The sequence below is a fragment of the Coregonus clupeaformis genome, chromosome 31 (assembly GCF_020615455.1).
Source record: "Coregonus clupeaformis isolate EN_2021a chromosome 31, ASM2061545v1, whole genome shotgun sequence".
NCBI lineage: Eukaryota > Metazoa > Chordata > Actinopteri > Salmoniformes > Salmonidae > Coregonus > Coregonus clupeaformis.
This window is the reverse complement of record NC_059222.1, coordinates 39,672,436-39,689,209: the sequence shown is the minus strand read 5'-3', so window position 1 is coordinate 39,689,209 and position 16,774 is coordinate 39,672,436. Positions and strand designations below refer to the sequence as shown.

The following is a 16,774-nucleotide window of genomic DNA, read 5'->3' as shown; positions in this document are numbered from 1 at the left end:
GCAAAAACGTTTACCTAACATTTCTATCAGGCAAAAACGTTACTAACATTTCTATCAGGCAAAAACGTTTACCTAACATTTCTATCAGGCAAAAACGTTTACCTAACATTTCTATCAGGCAAAAACGTTTACCTAACATTTCTATCAGGCAAAAACTGCTCCATGAAACATTTACAACTTACCTTTGGAAAAAAAGTTTGCAGAAAATGAATGCAAACGTAATTTATAACAGGATTGGAAAAATTCTGATACTTCTGAAACATGGTCGGTGTTACAGGTTTGCTGAAATGATAGACAGCACATTTATCTCCATAACATGTTCCTTGTCTGTTGTGCCTAACTTAGTCAAGAGTTCCTGGTAGCCACTGTGTAAAAGTTTAGAAATAAACCGCTTTCCAAACGTAAATCTTAGTTCATAGTCAATCATGGCTGTGACAAAGATGGTGGATAAATTAAGATGTCCACTTCAGGCCGTTTACCATTGAAAAAAAATGGTCACAGTTCCGGTCTGCATAAGGGGTGGCTCTCCCATTGACTGTATATGAACAGAAAGGAAGAGGCAAAGTGAGAGGGTTTACTCCGCCCAGAATCTTACCACGAAAATAAGACCACGAAGTGAGGAATATTTGTATGGAGGTGAATTTGGTCAACAAAAAATTGCCAATTGCCAATTTGCTACATGAGGCTTATTTGATCTAATAGAAATGTCGTAATGGTTAGGTTGTCACAAATGCACTCATATAAGTGGATGCATGTGGCATTTCGGCAACTTTGAAAAAAAAACATCTGTATATCGGAGTTGTTTCTGTTGTTCACGCACGTATCTGCCCTCTCATTGGCTAGAATGGTCCCACCAGATCTCCCCTCCTCCTCCCGCCTGCCCTCCATCTTTGAGGACATGCACAAAATTTAAATTTTTAGAGCGTTCACTCGACTATTTTGTCAATATAATAGATTAACTTTGATATGAACCAGAAAAAAGGAGAGCTTCCTCTTCCATCTCTTGCTGTGCATTCCTGGTCACCTGTGTGCCTATATACACTGAGTGTACAAAACATTATGAACACCTGCTCTTTCCATGACATAGGCTGACCAGGTGAATCCAGGTGAAAGCTACGATCCCTTATTGATGTCACTTGTTAAATCCACTTCAATCAGTGTAGATGAAGGGGAGGAGACAGGTTAAAGAAGGATTTTTAAGCGTTGAGACAATTGAGACGTGGATTGTGTATGTGTGCCATTCAGAGGTGTAATGGGCAAGACAAATTATTTAAGTGCCTTTAAACGGGGTATGGTAGTAGGTGCCAGGGGCAACGGTTTGTGTCAAGAACTGCAACTCTGCTGGGTTTTTCATGCTCAACAGTTTCCTGTGTGTATCAAGAATGGTCCACCACCCAAAGGATATCCAGCCAACTTGACGCAACTGTGGGAAGCATTGGAGTCAACATGGGCCCTGTGGAACGCTTTCAACACCTTGTAGAGTCCATGTCCCAACGAATTGAGGCTGTTCTGAGAGCAAAAAGATGTTCCTTTAATTTACATCTTACCTATTGAAAATGTTTGCTGAAAGTGAATGCTATCTTATAACAGGACTGGATAACAGTTACAATACATCTAAAACACAGTCATAGTTACAGCTTTTCTGAAATGATAGACAGTAATTTATCTCCATAACAGCCATGTATTTAACAATATAGTTTTTTATAAGATAAGCACTCCACTGATCTTAGTGAGATGCTGTGGTATGACTACAGAAGATACATCCCTCCTCATCCCCTGATAAACGAATGGTGATGATCCTAATAATGATTTAGCGTACATTCCTCTAGTTAGTATCTCCCCCATTTCTCTACACTAGACAGGGAAGGAAAATCAATCCGTGTGCATTCATTTAACATCCCATCTCAGGTCTATGGGTTTCGAGAGCTGCACTCCACTTCAAATTAGAACAATTATTTTGGGAAATATGCGAGGAAGCTTGAGTCGAGTAAATTAAAATCACTTTAATTCCTGAGGACCTCCGTCTGTCTGTTGTTATGAATATACTGTAAATTAGATTCATGGCAGCTTGTTTTTGTGGCTCTCTCTCTGAGCTAATACCCAGAGGATCATTCAAACTAACTGAATATTGGTAAACTTCCTACAAATTGCTCAATACGTTCACTGTCAATAGAAAGCAGCTGCTGCAATGTAGTGGAACCATAGAGCCCTTCAGTTCTTGTTTGTATATCATTTATCTTTTGGACATCTTGGAGGAAATCTCTGGTAATCTGAACCCCTGAGATGAGAATAGGTGGACCAACCTCTGACCTCAATACGTGCAGTTTCATATTGATATATTATAGGCCGATGTTGTCCAGCTAAGTGGGCTTGCATCATCCTCCAAAGGAACCACAGCCCCAGACAGGCTGCCTCTGCCCTGGGAGAGTGGTTACAGGAAAATAACCTCTCACTCAACGTCAACAAAACAAAGGAGCTGATCGTGGACTTCAGGAAACAGCAGAGGGAGCACCCGCCTATCCACATCGACGAGACCGCAGTGGAGAAGGTGGAAGGCTTAAAGTTCCTCGGTGTACACATCACTGACGATATGAAATGGTCCACCCACACAGACAGTTTGGTGAAGAAGGCGCAACAACTCCTCTTCAACCTCAGGAGGCTGACGAAATTTGGCTTGGCACCTAAAACCCTCACAAACCTTTACAGATGCACAATTGAGAGCATCCTGTCGGGCTGTATCACCGCCTGGTACGGCAACTGCACCGCCCGCAACCGCAGGGCTCTCGAGAGGGTGGTACAGTCTGCCCAACACATCACCGGGGGCACACTGCCTGCTCTCCAGGACATCTACAGCACCCGATGTCACAGGAAGGCCAAAAAGATTATCAAGGACAACAACCACCCGAGCCATGGCCTGTTCACCCGGCTATCATCCAGAAGGCGAGGCCAGTACAGCTGCATCAAAGCTGGGACCGAGATACTGAAAAACAGCTTCTATCTCAAGGCCATCAGACTGTTAAATATCCATCACTAGGCCGCTTCCTCCCGGTTACGCAACCCTGCACCTTAGAGGCTGCTGCCCTATATACATAGACTTGGAATCACAGGCCACTTTAATAATGGAACACTAGCCACTTTAATAAATAATGTTTACATATTTTTGCTTTACTCATCTCATATGTACAGTTGAAGTCGGAAGTTTACATACACTTAGGTTGGAGTCATTAAAACTTGTTTTTCAACCACTCCACACATTTCTTGTTAACAAACTATAGTTTTGGCAAGTCAATTAGGACATCTACTTTGTGCATGACACAAGTAATTTTTCCAACAATTGTTTACAGACAGATTATTTCACTTATAATTCACTGTATCACAATTCCAGTGGGTCAGACGTTTACATACACTAAGTTGACTGTGCCTTTAAACAGCTTGGAAAATTCCAGAAAATTATGTCATGGCTTTAGAAGCTTCTGATAGGCTAATTGGCATCATTTGAGTCAATTGGAGGTGTACCTATGGATGTATTTCAAGGCCTACCTTCATACTCAGTGCCTCTTTGCTTGACATGATGGGAAAATCAAAAGAAATCAGCCAAGACCTCAGAAAAAAAATTGTAGACCTCCACAAGTCTGGTTCATCCTTGGGAGCAATTTCCAAACGCCTGAAGGTACCACGTTCATCTGTACAAACAATAGTACGCAAATATAAACACCATGGGACCACGCAGCTATCATACCGCTCAGGAAGGAGACGCGTTCTGTCTCCTAGGGATGAACGTACTTTGGTGCGAAAAGTGCAAATCAATCCCAGGACAACAGCAAAGGACCTTGTGAAAATGCTGGAGGATACAGGTACAAAAGTATCTATATCCACAGTAAAACGAGTCCTATATCGACATAACCTGAAAGGCTGCTCAGCAAGGAAGAAGCCACTGCTCCAAAACCGCCATAAAAAAGCCAGACTACGGTTTGCAACTGCACATGGGGACAAAGATCGTACTTTTTGGAGAAATGTCCTCTGGTCTGATGAAACTAAAATATAACTGTTTGGCCATAATGACCATCGTTATGTTTGGAGGAAAAAGGGGGTGCTTGCAAGCCGAAGAACACCATCCAAACCGTGAAGCACGGGGGTGGCAGCATCATGCTGTGGGGGTGCTTTGCTGCAGGAGGGACTGGTGCACTTCACAAAATAGATGGCATCATCAGGAAGGAAAATGATGTGGATATATTGAAGCAACATCTCAAGACATCAGTCAGGAAGTTAAAGCTTGGTCGCAAATGGGTCTTCCAAACGGACAATGACCCCAAGCATACTTCCAAAGTTGTGGCAAAATGGCTTAAGGACAACAAAGTCAAGGTATTGGAGTGGCCATCACAAAGCCCTGACCTCAATCCTATAGAAAATGTGTGGGCATAACTGAAAAAGCGTGTGCGATACTGTATTCGAATCAACTGTATATACTGTATTCTATTCTACTGTATCTTAGTCTATGCCACTCCGACATTGCTCGTCCTAATATTTATATATTTCTTAATTCCATTATTTTACCTTTAGATTTGTGTGTATTGTGTGTATTGTTGTGAATTGTTAGGTACTACTGCACTGTTGGAGCTAGAAACATTTCGCTACACCCGCAATAACATCTGCTAAATATGTGTATGTGACCAATAAAATTTGATTTGATTTGATTTTCCTCTCTCAGGGCCCACGACAGGGCCAGGCTGTGGGGGAGAGACCCCAGCAGTGGGACTCCTGCCCTGGATCAAAGGAGAGTGTAGGGGGGCATCTATGTGAGTGGACCCCAGGCAGGGCCTGAGCTCTGTGGGGAGAGTTGCCCCCCACTGGGCCCTGATGGTCCTATCTCCACAGGCAGGTCCTGGGTCTGTTTAGAATATCACAGATGTGCCTGGCTGGAGCTCAGACATTACAATACAAACACAAACACAATGTATGATACAACACTAAGCCAAAATCATTCACACAATCCCATATCATCCAAAAACACAAAACACACCTGTGTTTTCTTTACCATGGTTCCATCCCAAAAGACACCCAATTCCTCTACATAGCGCACTACCTTTGAGACATAAAAGGCCCTGGTCAGAAATAGTGCACTATAAAGGAAATGGAGTGCCATTGCAGACAGAGCCCATGACTCCCACTGTGTTCCTGTCTGACAAATCATCTACACCTAAACACATTCACATTATTTACAACATTCATTAGACCACCACAGAGACATGAGGATTCAGGGATCATGTTTAATTCGATTTAGGTTCCGTGCCAAATGGCACCCTATTCCCAATGTAGTGCACTACTTTTGACCAGGGCCCATAGGGCTTTGGTCTTAAGTAGTGCACTATGTAAGGAATAGGGTGCCATTTGGGATGCGACCTTAGACTTGAGTATCCCTCTCTAAATGGACTATAGACAGACAGCAGGCGCAGTGGAGGCTGCTGAGGGGGAACGGCTCATAATAATGGCCGGAACGATGCAAATGGAATTTGGCATCAAACACCTGGAAACCATGTGTTTTGATGTATTTGATACCATTCCACTGATTCTGCTCCAGCCATTACCACGAGCACATTTTCCCCCAATCAACCTCCTGTGCAGCAGTGTAAAGACAGTAAACAGACCAACAGACTGTTGAACCTGACTAACTCTCAGCAGATGTCAAAGCCAAGCTGGACCATTCTTCCCACACTCTGCAGATCAGAGAAACGCCATCATTAAAAACAAGGAATTTCTACGAGGACACAGATTCTGAGGTAGAGCACAGAAGGTTTGTGGATAAAGGGTATAGCAGTCTGGTACAGCCTCTCGCTCACTTAGAGTAGCCCAGACAATTCTCTGGGGGATAATGGTGGGAATAGTGGGAAGCCAGCCTGTGTGTGTGTGTGTGTGTGTGTGTGTGTGTGTGTGTGTGTGTGTGTGTGTGTGTGTGTGTGTGTGTGTGTGTGTGTGTGTGTGTGTGTGTGTGTGTGTGTGTGTGTGTGTGTGTGTGTGTGTCTGTGTGTGTGTGTCTGTGTTTAAGTAATGGCTTGGTATTATTGCAGTCATTTGTAAGTGACTAATGCAATGTGGAAGAAAATAGCATTTAGTCATTGACTTAAAGTGTCCTCATTGGAGAGTATCCAACTGAAAGTGCTTTAGTCAAGGAATAGGCTTCCTCTGGCCCCGGGGAAACTGTCCCACAATGTTTATAACTGTAACTTTATCAATAGTTTGTGTAAATGTAAAAAATAAAAAAGTATGGGAATTCGGAGTCAGAGTGACACGGCAATGACTGAATGCTATTTTCTTCCACAGTGCACTAGGCACTTACAAATGACTGCAACTGCAGGCAAATCTCCAACGTTGCAGGCCATACTTGACATTATACAGTAAGTCAGTGGAGCAATGGTGCAATGACATTGTGCAACAATGGAGGGTAAGAGTTTGTTGCATCCCTGTGTGGAAATATTGAGTGTCAGTTAGGAAAGCAGTGAGTCCAGGAAGGAAAGCAGTCAGGACTACTCCCCATGTGTCTGAGAACCAGACCCCGAAACAAGGGGTTAAAATAATACCGAGCCATTACTTAAACACAGACACATGCGCACACTCACACACACACAGAGCCATTACATGCTAGGGTTACCAGCCCCTATACAAACATAGCGTAAAGGACATACCTTAGTTTGCATACAAAGCATAGGCAGTGCCATTGGTGAGTCTTGACACCTTGAAACACAAGTAGAAATGAACAACATGGATAAGACAACGCATTATATCATAACAGTAGACATAATTTAATTGTTGCTGTTATGTGATATACACTACTGGTAAAACAATAAAGAAGAACGTAATTGTTGTTTGAATACAGAATAAGATGTGATGCTATGGGTCATAAACACATTGAAATTGCGTTTGCTGTATACTTTGAAATCAATAATAATAGACTTAGCAGTATATCAATCAGTTCAAGTGTGTCCCTGTCTTCCGAGTGGGAAGGGTTAAAAGTTTCCTTGCTCGTTCACTAGGTGAGGGGGAGAGGAGAGTCGTGTCTCACAGCCACTCCCCTCTTTAGCTATTGATATCCCCCTGCATGATTCTCCAAGACGATGTAGACCAGATCATGGCAAAGAGCCACAGCTTTCTAGACATGACTGCGCTCGTTTAGAACATCCGCTGCCTGCACGATACATGGACAGCGCATTGAGAGAGTAGAAGTGAGTGAAATAAAAGGCTATATAATTTATCTAATTCTGGGAAAGAACCCTGCGCATATAACACATTTCCATGCGCTCGTGTGAAAGGTAAACAGGGGAGTCGTATATTATATCTGTATTTGGAGAAAAAATGAACTAATAATGGTCAAAAAACGAACAGATGACATGACAGACAACTTCAAGAACGAGATGAGAGTGAAAAGGCTGATGGTTGCATTCCGTTACCCCAAAGACGCACTGAAGAACGTCAGAGAATGAAAAGAGGTCCAGAATACAGTAAGTTTAACTGATTTCTTTGACTTTAATTGTGAAATTCACAGTTATTGCTTTCATTGAATATCATATCGCTGAAACTACAATATGTGCATGGGTTATGTGTTAAATATGGAAACAGTCGGCATCTAAATGTGGATAAAGAGATTATTTTTTATCGACAAAAAAAGAATCTCCATAACGCGCGTGCTCGAGCAACAGCCTAGACTTCGAAATATTGCATCGCATCCCAGTGGACATCGACAGAGATGTAAAGTGTTGATGACATATGCTACGTCATAGCTGTTTTAATAGCTTTTAACATATTCTATTTCATCATTAGAGCAGAGTGTTTATGAAATTGGCCGGCTCTGGTTTCACGGAGGTCTGCTAACGTTGCCCGACGTTCTCCGGGGAATTTGACAGTTATGTTGCTTGTTGTAGAGGCCTCAAATTCAACTGCCAACGATGCATCCGGAGGAAATATTACTGCCAGTGCATAGGCTATGCATAGGCACAGAGACAGGCCCGATCCTGGCCATTCTGCCGCCCTAGGGAAGACAAAAAAGATTGACGCCCTCCTATACCCCGCAAAACTACAATAGTCCCAGTAAGCAAAATTACGTTGAAAAGACATCTAAAATACATATTTTTCCAGACAGTGAAGTTAGGTTCATTTTAGGTTCTGAATGAAAGTTGAAAATACGTCTTGAGTAGAGTACATTAGAGGAAAGTACGGTACAATACAGTACATTATACTGTACTATACTCTACTGTGCTGTACTATTGTACTGTACTATACTTTACTTTTCTTTACTGTACTGTTTAAGTTTAATTTAAGTTTAATTTGTTTGCACCAAAGATATATATATATATTTTTTTAAGCTATAGTATAAAGTTAGGAAGCAAGCCTGATGAACCAAAGCACTAATCTTTCTGATGATACCAACCGATTTCATCACTTTGCTGCAGACAAATTGAATATGATAAATTTTCATTAATTAGAACCCAAAGGAATCTAGTGGATGTGACCACCAATTGAGATTCTGGCTCTTTTTTTTTTAACAATATTTTTTATTCTTACTAGTACTACAATGAAGTTGGATTTTTTAAACATTTAAAGATAATTTGTTTATCTGGAACCATTCAGAAAATGTGGCCATGCCTGAGTTGGCTTCATTAATTGGTGAATCAAAATGATTGTTTGATAAAATAAAATTGGTATAATCAGCAAAGAGAATGGGAAGTACAGTAGAAGACACAGCAGCAAGGTCATTAATATAGATTAGGACTAATAAAGGTCAAATTATCGAACCCTGTGGGACGCCACAGGATATCTTGGCCCTTGCAGATGCACAGATGTTTGCATAAACAAATTGTTCTCTATCATAAACATAACCAATTAATATGTATAATCATGAAAAACATAATCATTCAATTTAGAAAGTAATATTTCATGATCAACTGTGTCAAACTCTTTGGATAAATCTAAAAACATGCCAAGAGCGGGAAAAGGGAAGGGTTCTGAATACTTTCCGAATGCACTGTAATTATGTGACGTTTTATGTATTGTTGGAGGTACGTCTTGGTCAGTTTAGCTCGGAAAATGCTGCCCTAGTCAATCTGCCACTAATGGGCGGGCCGGCCCTGCACAGAGATCTTAGTTCATTTCAATGAGCACAGCCTTCAACTCAGTCAATTGTGCTCTGTTGACATCCTTTATTGTAGTGCTGTTTCATAAAGTGTAATCTGGGTTCTCTGTTTTGATTTCAATATGACTAAAATTAACTTTTCTCTCTCTGTAGGCCACACAGATTGACAAACTCAACAGGTTGACCACTGAAAGTCAAGATGGCCCACCTTTTCCTAGCCAGCAAAATCTCTATTCCAGAAGACCCCATCAGCAAAAACGCACCGAAAGTCCCCAAAAGCACCATGAAAATGCCCACATCAACCTCTGAGAAAGTCACGACAGAGAAATCCAACAACAACAACAACAACAACAACAAGAAGGACCGTAGCGTTGTTGTGACGACCGTCCCGTTAATCAACGAGGTGCAGTTGACAGCGGCCACCGGCGGGGCGGAGATGTCGTGCTACCGGTGCACCGTGCCGTTTGGCGTGGTGGTCCTTATCGCCGGTATTGTGGTAACAGCCGTGGCGTACACGTTCAACTCCCACGGCTCCACCATCTCGGTGCTGGGGCTGGTTCTGCTGTCGGCCGGGCTGGCCCTCCTGGGGTCCAGTGCTGTCTGCTGGAGGGTCCGGCTGGGGAGGAAGAAGGACTGGAGGAGGGAGAGTCAGACGGCCCTCATGGCCAACCATGGACTCTGCGTGGTCTGAGTTCTGAGGGAAGAGAGGGACTGTTAAATGGAAGTTTGAACAATTTGAAGTCAAGGTGCCTGTGTGGCCTGAGGGGAAGACTTGGACAGTTGGACTGTTAAATTGAACAATTTGAAGTTTGAACAAAAAGGTATCGAATGACAAGAGACTGGAGAGAGATGAGGGATGTCTGAGGTGTTTGGGTATGAAGGACTCACACATTGTCAAAAACAAATGCTTAGCTGAAGGACTAGAATTGGCTAGACAATCTAGCTGTTTTGTAGGTGAGATCCTATCTGGAAGGACTAGAATTGGCTAGACAATCTAGCTGTTTTGTAGGTGAGATCCTATCTGGAAGGACTAGAATTGGCTAGACAATCTAGCTGTTTTGTAGGTGAGATCCTATCTGGAAGGGACTAGAATTGGCTAGACAATCTAGCTGTTTTGTAGGTGAGATCCTATCTGGAAGGACTAGAATTGGCTAGACAATCTAGCTGTTTTGTAGGTGAGATCCTATCTGGAAGGACTAGAATTGGCTAGACAATCTAGCTGTTTTGTAGGTGAGATCCTATCTGGAAGGACTAGAATTGGCTAGACAATCTAGCTGTTTTGTAGGTGAGATCCTATCTGGAAGGACTAGAATTGGCTAGACAATCTAGCTGTTTTGTAGGTGAGATCCTATCTGGAAGGACTAGATGCCTAGAAAGCAGGGGTTGGAACCTAAATGAATTTCCAAAAGTTTAGTTATAAACAGAACCACTATTCTTTTCATTCCGTTCCACTGTTCCGACCAGCAAAAAAAAGTTCTGAACCGGTTTGAACTCAAAAAAAGTACTGGTTTATATTGTTCCTTTCTGTTCCTTTTTTAACCTGTGAAATCAACTGTTTTTTTACAATTAGCTCATTAAATGACTTCACCAATCAGTGCGGATAGAGCAGGCAAGCTAGTTGTTTACATGCCTGATGGACAGACAAGTGGTACAAGATGCGACTGAAATATTGTGGGTGGGTAGAGAGCGACAGAGGGTTGAGGAGGAGGCTTGAAGTGCTGGGCATCTTGTTATGACATGCATTATCTGAATTAGGTCTACAGAATTATACCTATGAGGAGCGGCTTCTATGGAGGAACTTTGAATGTCCTTTGAGCTAGCTAGCTAACAATCTTGTGTGTGCAGAGCGGCAACAGAATTAAAAACACGTCTTAGCTTTTTGTAGTTAATAAATCCAACGTGAAACGTGATAACTAGGCCTTTTGTATCCTTAACTAGCATTGAAAAAGTGAATCCATTCTTCTTTAGCTAATTACAAATCTCTCTCCCTATCTTCTGAATCACACTTGTAACGTCAGTACAGTAGACTATGCTTCGGAGGGGGGAGGGGCAGGTAGCCTAAACACGCACACACACTGTCAAGGATGTTCAGCTTGCAGGCAGACACTTGTATACGTTTCTGAGTGACAGAGTGAGGGCTTTGCATAGGTGCTTTGTTGCGTTTTTTTTGAGGGACTAGAAAAAAATGCCTGGAACGTAAAATAACATTATTAACCGGTTCCCATGCTTTTAAAATAACGGTTCTGTTCCGGAACAGTATGGATCCCTTTCGTTCCCGGTTCCTTTTCTGTTCCTTGAAAAATGACATTATTTTCAGGTTTTCTGTTCTGTTCCCTGAACCAGTTCCAACCCCTGCTAGAAAGACTAGTTGTTCTGAGCTGAGATCCTATCTGAAATTCTGGTGGTTTGTTCTCCCTGGACATGTGAGAAGACCAGGATCAAGATCGTGGAGATAAAGAATGGAGTATCCACAGATGAGTTATTGGAAAGGAAGGATGAAGTAGGGGGAAGTTGCCCATAGATTCTGATCTTGAGTCATTTTTGCATTTTGCTCACTAATGGTTAAGGTTAGGATTGGGGGAGTTGAAGCCGATCCTAGATCTGTACCCAGGGGAAACTTCATCTTGGAGCAGAAAGGATAGTTACACGGTGGACCATGATTCTCCATTCTACTCTACTCATGCACGTCACGTGATGTGTCTGTGACTCTACTGCTGCTCTGTTGATGTTTCAAGTGAACATTTAATAGGTACTTTAATGTTATGTTTTAGATATGTGGTAGACTAGCTGACTTTTCACTGTCAAAGCTCCCTCAATGACTATGTATAGTGAACTTGTAGGAAGTGATTGCCTAATGAAGTCAATGTATATCCCAAGTTTGATATGCACCGCTTTTTATGCTTCTTTTAAAAACAGTGCACATCATTTTAAATAACAATACAATATACCTTTGTAACCGCCTAGTATGCATAATATTGATTACATGTTGTGCCGTTTTTCATTGTTAGACCAGAGCTGTGGCTAAGCAAGTTGTGGTTTCATTGAAAATTGTTAACAAATATAGCATTGTACCCTGGTTAAGTTTTATTTTCATGCTATTTATGACATATCCATTGACATATATTTGGAATATTTGTGCCATTAAACTTAAGACGTTAAATCAATGTGCCAATCATCAATCAATCAATCAATCAACCAGTGAAATTACATGTTTTTGGGATATCCCTTTAACAAAAACGTCAGTATCTAACAGACATTTTACTTTACTTTCTAGGTTTTGTATTTGTAAGTCATGTTTGGGTAGTGGGAGGGGGCTGGCTAATGGGGAAGCAGGAGGGGCTGGACAGTGGGGGAGTGGGAGGGGGCTGGACAGTGGGGGAGGGGCTGGACAGTGGGGAGGGGGGCTGGACTGTAGGGGGGTTGGAGGGGCTAGACAGTGGGGGAGGGGGAGGAGGCTGGACAGTGGGGGGGGTGGGAGGGGGCTGGACAGTGGGGGAGTGGGAGGAGGCTGGACAGTGGGGGGTGGGAGGGGGCTGGACAGTGGGGAGGGGGGCTGGACAGTAGGGGAGGGGGCTGGACAGTGGGGGGGTTGGAGGGGGCTGGACAGTGGGGGGGTGGGAGGGGGCTGGACAGTGGAGGAATGGGAGGGGAGTGGACAGTGGGGGAGTGTACAGTGGGGGAGTGGGAGGGGGCTGGACAGTGGGCTAGTGGTAGGGGGCTGGACAGTGGGGGGAGTGGGAGGGAGCTGGACAGTGGGGGAGTGGAAGGGGGCTAGATAATCGGGGAGGGGGTTAGTTGTATTTATAGTGTGTGTTCACGTTGCTTAGCATCCCTCCAACACCAGAGCAGATAATAAAATCATTGGGTTGCGTCACTGTGAGGCCACTGGCTACAACACATTGTCACTTCCACAGCGCTAACTTTATCTCCACTGGAATGGCGCACGCAGGGAATGCTATGCAGAGAGAGGGGGGAGAGAGAGAGCGAGAGGGAGGGAGAAAGGGGGAGAGAGAGAGAAATGGGGGGGGAGAGGGGGGGAGAGGGAGAGGCAGAGAGAGAGAGGCAGAGGGAGAGAGAGGAGGGAGAGAGAGAGAGGCAGAGGGAGAGAGGCAGAGGAAGAGAGAGGAGGGAGAGAGAGAGGAAGGGAGAGAGAGAGAGGAGGGAGAGAGAGAGGAGGGAGAGAGAGAGAGGAGGGAGAGAGAGAGGCAGAGGGAGAGAGAGAGAGGAGGGAGAGCGAGAGAGGCAGAGAGAGAGAGAGGAGGGAGAGAAAGAGAGGCAGAAGGAGAGAGAGAGAGAGAGGAGGGAGAGAGAGGCAGAGCGAGAGAGAGAGAGAGAGAGAGAGAGGGAGAGAGAGGCAGAGGGAGAGAGAGAGGAAGTGAGAGAGAGAGCGAGACAGAGGGAGGGAGAGAGAGGAGGGAGAGAGAGAGAGGCAGAAGGAGAGAGAGAGAGGAGGGAGAGAGAGGCAGAGCGAGAGAGAGAGAGAGAGGAGGGAGAGAGAGAGAGAGAGAGAGAGAGAGCGAGACAGAAGGAGGGAAGGAGAGAAGAGGGAGAGAGAGAGAGGCAGACGGAGGGAGAGAGAGGAGGGAGAGAGATAGAGGGTGTGTGTTGCATCACCCTGACACCGGAACCGTAGATCCAACAGTCATCACTTTGAGAGTTCTCAATAAATACACAAGGCAATATTCTCCTACAAACAACACATACACATAAACACACACAGAGTCCCAGTGCTCCATGTAACTGGAGGGTAACATCGATGTAACTGGAGGGTAACATCGATGTAACTGGAGGGTAACATCGATGTGAGGGTAACATCGATGTAACTGGAGGGTAACATCGATGTGAGGGTAACATCGATGTAACTGGAGGGTAACATCGATGTGAGGGTTACATCGATGTAACTGGAGGGTAACATCGATGTGAGGGTAACATCGATGTTACTGGAGGGTTACATCGATGTGAGGGTAACATCGATGTTACTGGAGGGTAACATCGATGTGAGGGTAACATCGATGTAACTGGAGGGTAACATCGATGTGAGGGTAACATCGATGTTACTGGAGGGTAACATTGATGTGAGGGTTACATCGATGTAACTGGAGGGTAACATCGATGTGAGGGTTACATCGATGTAACTGGAGGGTAACATCGATGTGAGGGTAACATCGATGTTACTGGAGGGTTACATCGATGTGAGGGTAACATCGATGTTACTGGAGGGTAACATCGATGTGAGGGTAACATCGATGTAACTGGAGGGTAACATCGATGTGAGGGTAACATCGATGTTACTGTAGGGTAACATTGATGTGAGGGTTACATCGATGTAACTGGAGGGTAACATCGATGTGAGGGTAACAACGATGTAACTGGAGGGTAACATCGATGTGAGGGTAACATCGATGGCACTGGAGGGTAACTAAACATAGATGAAATGTGAAATGATACAGTAGTAGGTAAGTCATGATGTCATCTGTAGCCCTGGGTGAACCCTAAGTCTCTATCCCAAATGGCACCCTATTCCCAATATAGTGCACTGCTTTTGACCTGTAGTGCACTACATAGGGGACGTACACTAATCCCAATAGTGTGCTAGTCAGATAGAAGCCTTCATAATCATGCTAGCCTGAGTGCCAGTCTGTTTGTGCTACTATGCCAACTCCCTGTCACTCAATGTCATGACAATGACAGCAATGGAGTACACAAGAGCACAAACAGATCTGGGACCAGGCTAGAACCCTGCTGGTCTCCTAAAGAAGATCAGGACTATGAAAAGTACAGCCAGCCAAGACACAAACGACTTGACCTGCTCTTCAGAAGTATGCATTTCAAAAGCTAATCCATTGCCGAGGATTGTTTTTCAAACAGCTTTTGAATTCATTGCATACTACATTTACAAGGTACAAATGAAAATAGGAAAACAGGAAACTCCTGGCCCTTTCCCAGAGGCGTGGTGTGAAGTTCCTCGATATGAGTGACAGATATGTCTGACTTGAGTTGAGATGTGATTCTTGATTGACCCATTGTATTTTTGTTGGAAAGTGTGTGTGTGTGTGTGTGTGTGTGTGTGTGTGTGTGTGTGTGTGTGTGTGTGTGTGTGTGTGTGTGTGTGTGTGTGTCTGTGTGGGAGGGGATGTGTGTGTGTGTGTGTGTGTGTGTGTGTGTGTGTGTGTGTGTGTGTGTGTGTGTGTGTGTGTGTGTGTGTGTGTGTGTGTGTGTGTGTGTGTGTGTGTGTGTGTGTGTGTGTGTGTGTGTGTGTGTGTGTATGTGTGTGTGTGTCTGTGTGGGAGGGGATGTCCCTGTTCCCTCCCTTACTGAGAATCTTGTTGGTGTCAGATTCAGGAGACAGAGGCGTGGCAGCAGTGTCCCCCACCCCTATCACACACACACCTTGTTCGCTGGGAAAGGGCCTGGCACGCTACAATAGGGAAATGGAAAAGGGATTAATGGGGGACTAACTATTAAAAGGCTGAGGGATCAGAGCGAGAACAGGAAGTAGGTTAGTGAGACTGTGAGACTATACACCCTTTACCAAAACTTTGAACAATGACCCTTCGCTCCATCCCAAGGCCCCACCTCTCCGCCCCAATGCCCCCAGATGCCCATTGTCAGCGCTGGGCACTGCTGGGAAGCCCTCTGTTTATTTAAGTGAATACGATCCTTAATAAATCGCTTCACACCTCTGCAATGGGTTTTAAAATAACCCCGTTCTCAGTCAGCATTGGTTATATAAGGATAGTTATATCAGTGGAGGAGGACTATGACACAGTGCTATTCGCAATTTGAAGTTTGCTGCAATTCAACAAAAGTCTAGAATCGATGTGAGTTTGTGAGAAGATGCATTTATAGTGTAATTAGAATGTTTTCTGTTAGTTACATGTTTGCAATATAACGCAGAAAGCCAGATTCTGTGTACCCGAGTTTTCCCATTGCTTGTCTCCGGCAAGTCTAGTTGCTATGAAGTAAGAACACACCTGCTCCTCTCCTCTGCCCGGGTCAAGGCAACCATGCCACAATAGGAACACAGTGTCTGACCAATAAACTGTGTGTGAGTGTGTAAGTGTGTAAGTGTGTGTGTGTGTGTGGCGATCGTCCTATGATATCCGTCACATAATCTAAAGACATGCCTTACAGTATATCAATATCAATAATCAGACATTGCAAACGGTTAATGGTTTATGATAAGCACATACTGTATATTTACTAATTGTATAATGTGACGTTAGCGATGTCCTTTTGGTAAGTCATTACCCGGTATTTCCTCATTGATTGTAGAGGGTTATCTGTTAATTTCCTGGTCAAAGAATTGACGGGCAATGGGATGTGTTCAAGAGCGCATGGTTTATTCAGTGTACGGGGATAGCGGAAGTTTCTTATCCCAGGTGGACGTACAGTTGAAGTCGGAAGTTTACATACACCTTAACCAAATACATTTAAACTCAGTTTTTCACAATTCCTGACATTTAATCCTAGTAAAAATTATCTGTTTTAGGTCAGTTAGGTTCACCACTTTATTTTAAGAATGTGAAATGTCAGAATAATAGTAGAGAAAATGATTTATTTCTGCTTTTATTTCTTTCATCATATTCCCAGTGGGTCAGAAGTTTACATACACTCAATTAGTACTTGGTAGCATTGCCTTTAAATTGTTTA

The 16,774-nt window shown here is 43.7% G+C and overlaps 2 protein-coding genes across 2 annotated transcripts; one reads left to right on the top strand and one right to left on the bottom strand.

Annotated features, from left to right (window-relative positions):
- The first annotated feature begins 7,059 nt into the window (after window positions 1–7,059).
- On the top strand, window positions 7,060–10,201 carry LOC121547725 (transmembrane protein 100). The gene is made up of 2 exons (XM_041859137.2): window positions 7,060–7,493; window positions 9,275–10,201. Exon 2 carries the CDS (start codon window positions 9,321–9,323, stop codon window positions 9,810–9,812), a length of 492 nt encoding a protein of 163 aa, XP_041715071.1. The 5' UTR covers window positions 7,060–7,493; window positions 9,275–9,320; the 3' UTR covers window positions 9,813–10,201.
- Window positions 10,202–12,411: 2,210 nt separating this feature from the next.
- Window positions 12,412–15,727, bottom strand: LOC123482376 (extensin-like). Its single transcript, XM_045209728.1, has 3 exons — window positions 15,698–15,727; window positions 15,437–15,539; window positions 12,412–12,746 (listed from the first exon to the last, which is right to left on the bottom strand). The coding sequence occupies exons 1-3, from the start codon at window positions 15,725–15,727 to the stop codon at window positions 12,412–12,414; spliced, it is 468 nt and encodes a 155-aa protein (XP_045065663.1).
- Between the last annotated feature and the right edge of the window lie 1,047 nt (window positions 15,728–16,774).

Bases quoted from the DNA above. Each gene is read 5' to 3' on its own strand.
- LOC123482376 (XM_045209728.1), bottom strand. From the start codon at position 15,727: ATGGGCATCTGGGGGCATTGGGGCGGAGAG. The intron at 15,540-15,697 runs GTGGGGCCTTGG...TCCCTATTGTAG, and splicing joins GGGGGCATTGGGGCGGAGAG to CGTGCCAGGCCCTTTCCCAG. The intron at 12,747-15,436 runs GTAAGGGAGGGA...TCCACTGTCCAG, and splicing joins TGACACCAACAAGATTCTCA to CCCCCTCCCACCCCCCCACT.
- LOC121547725 (XM_041859137.2), top strand. From the start codon at position 9,321: ATGGCCCACCTTTTCCTAGCCAGCAAAATCTCTATTCCAGAAGACCCC.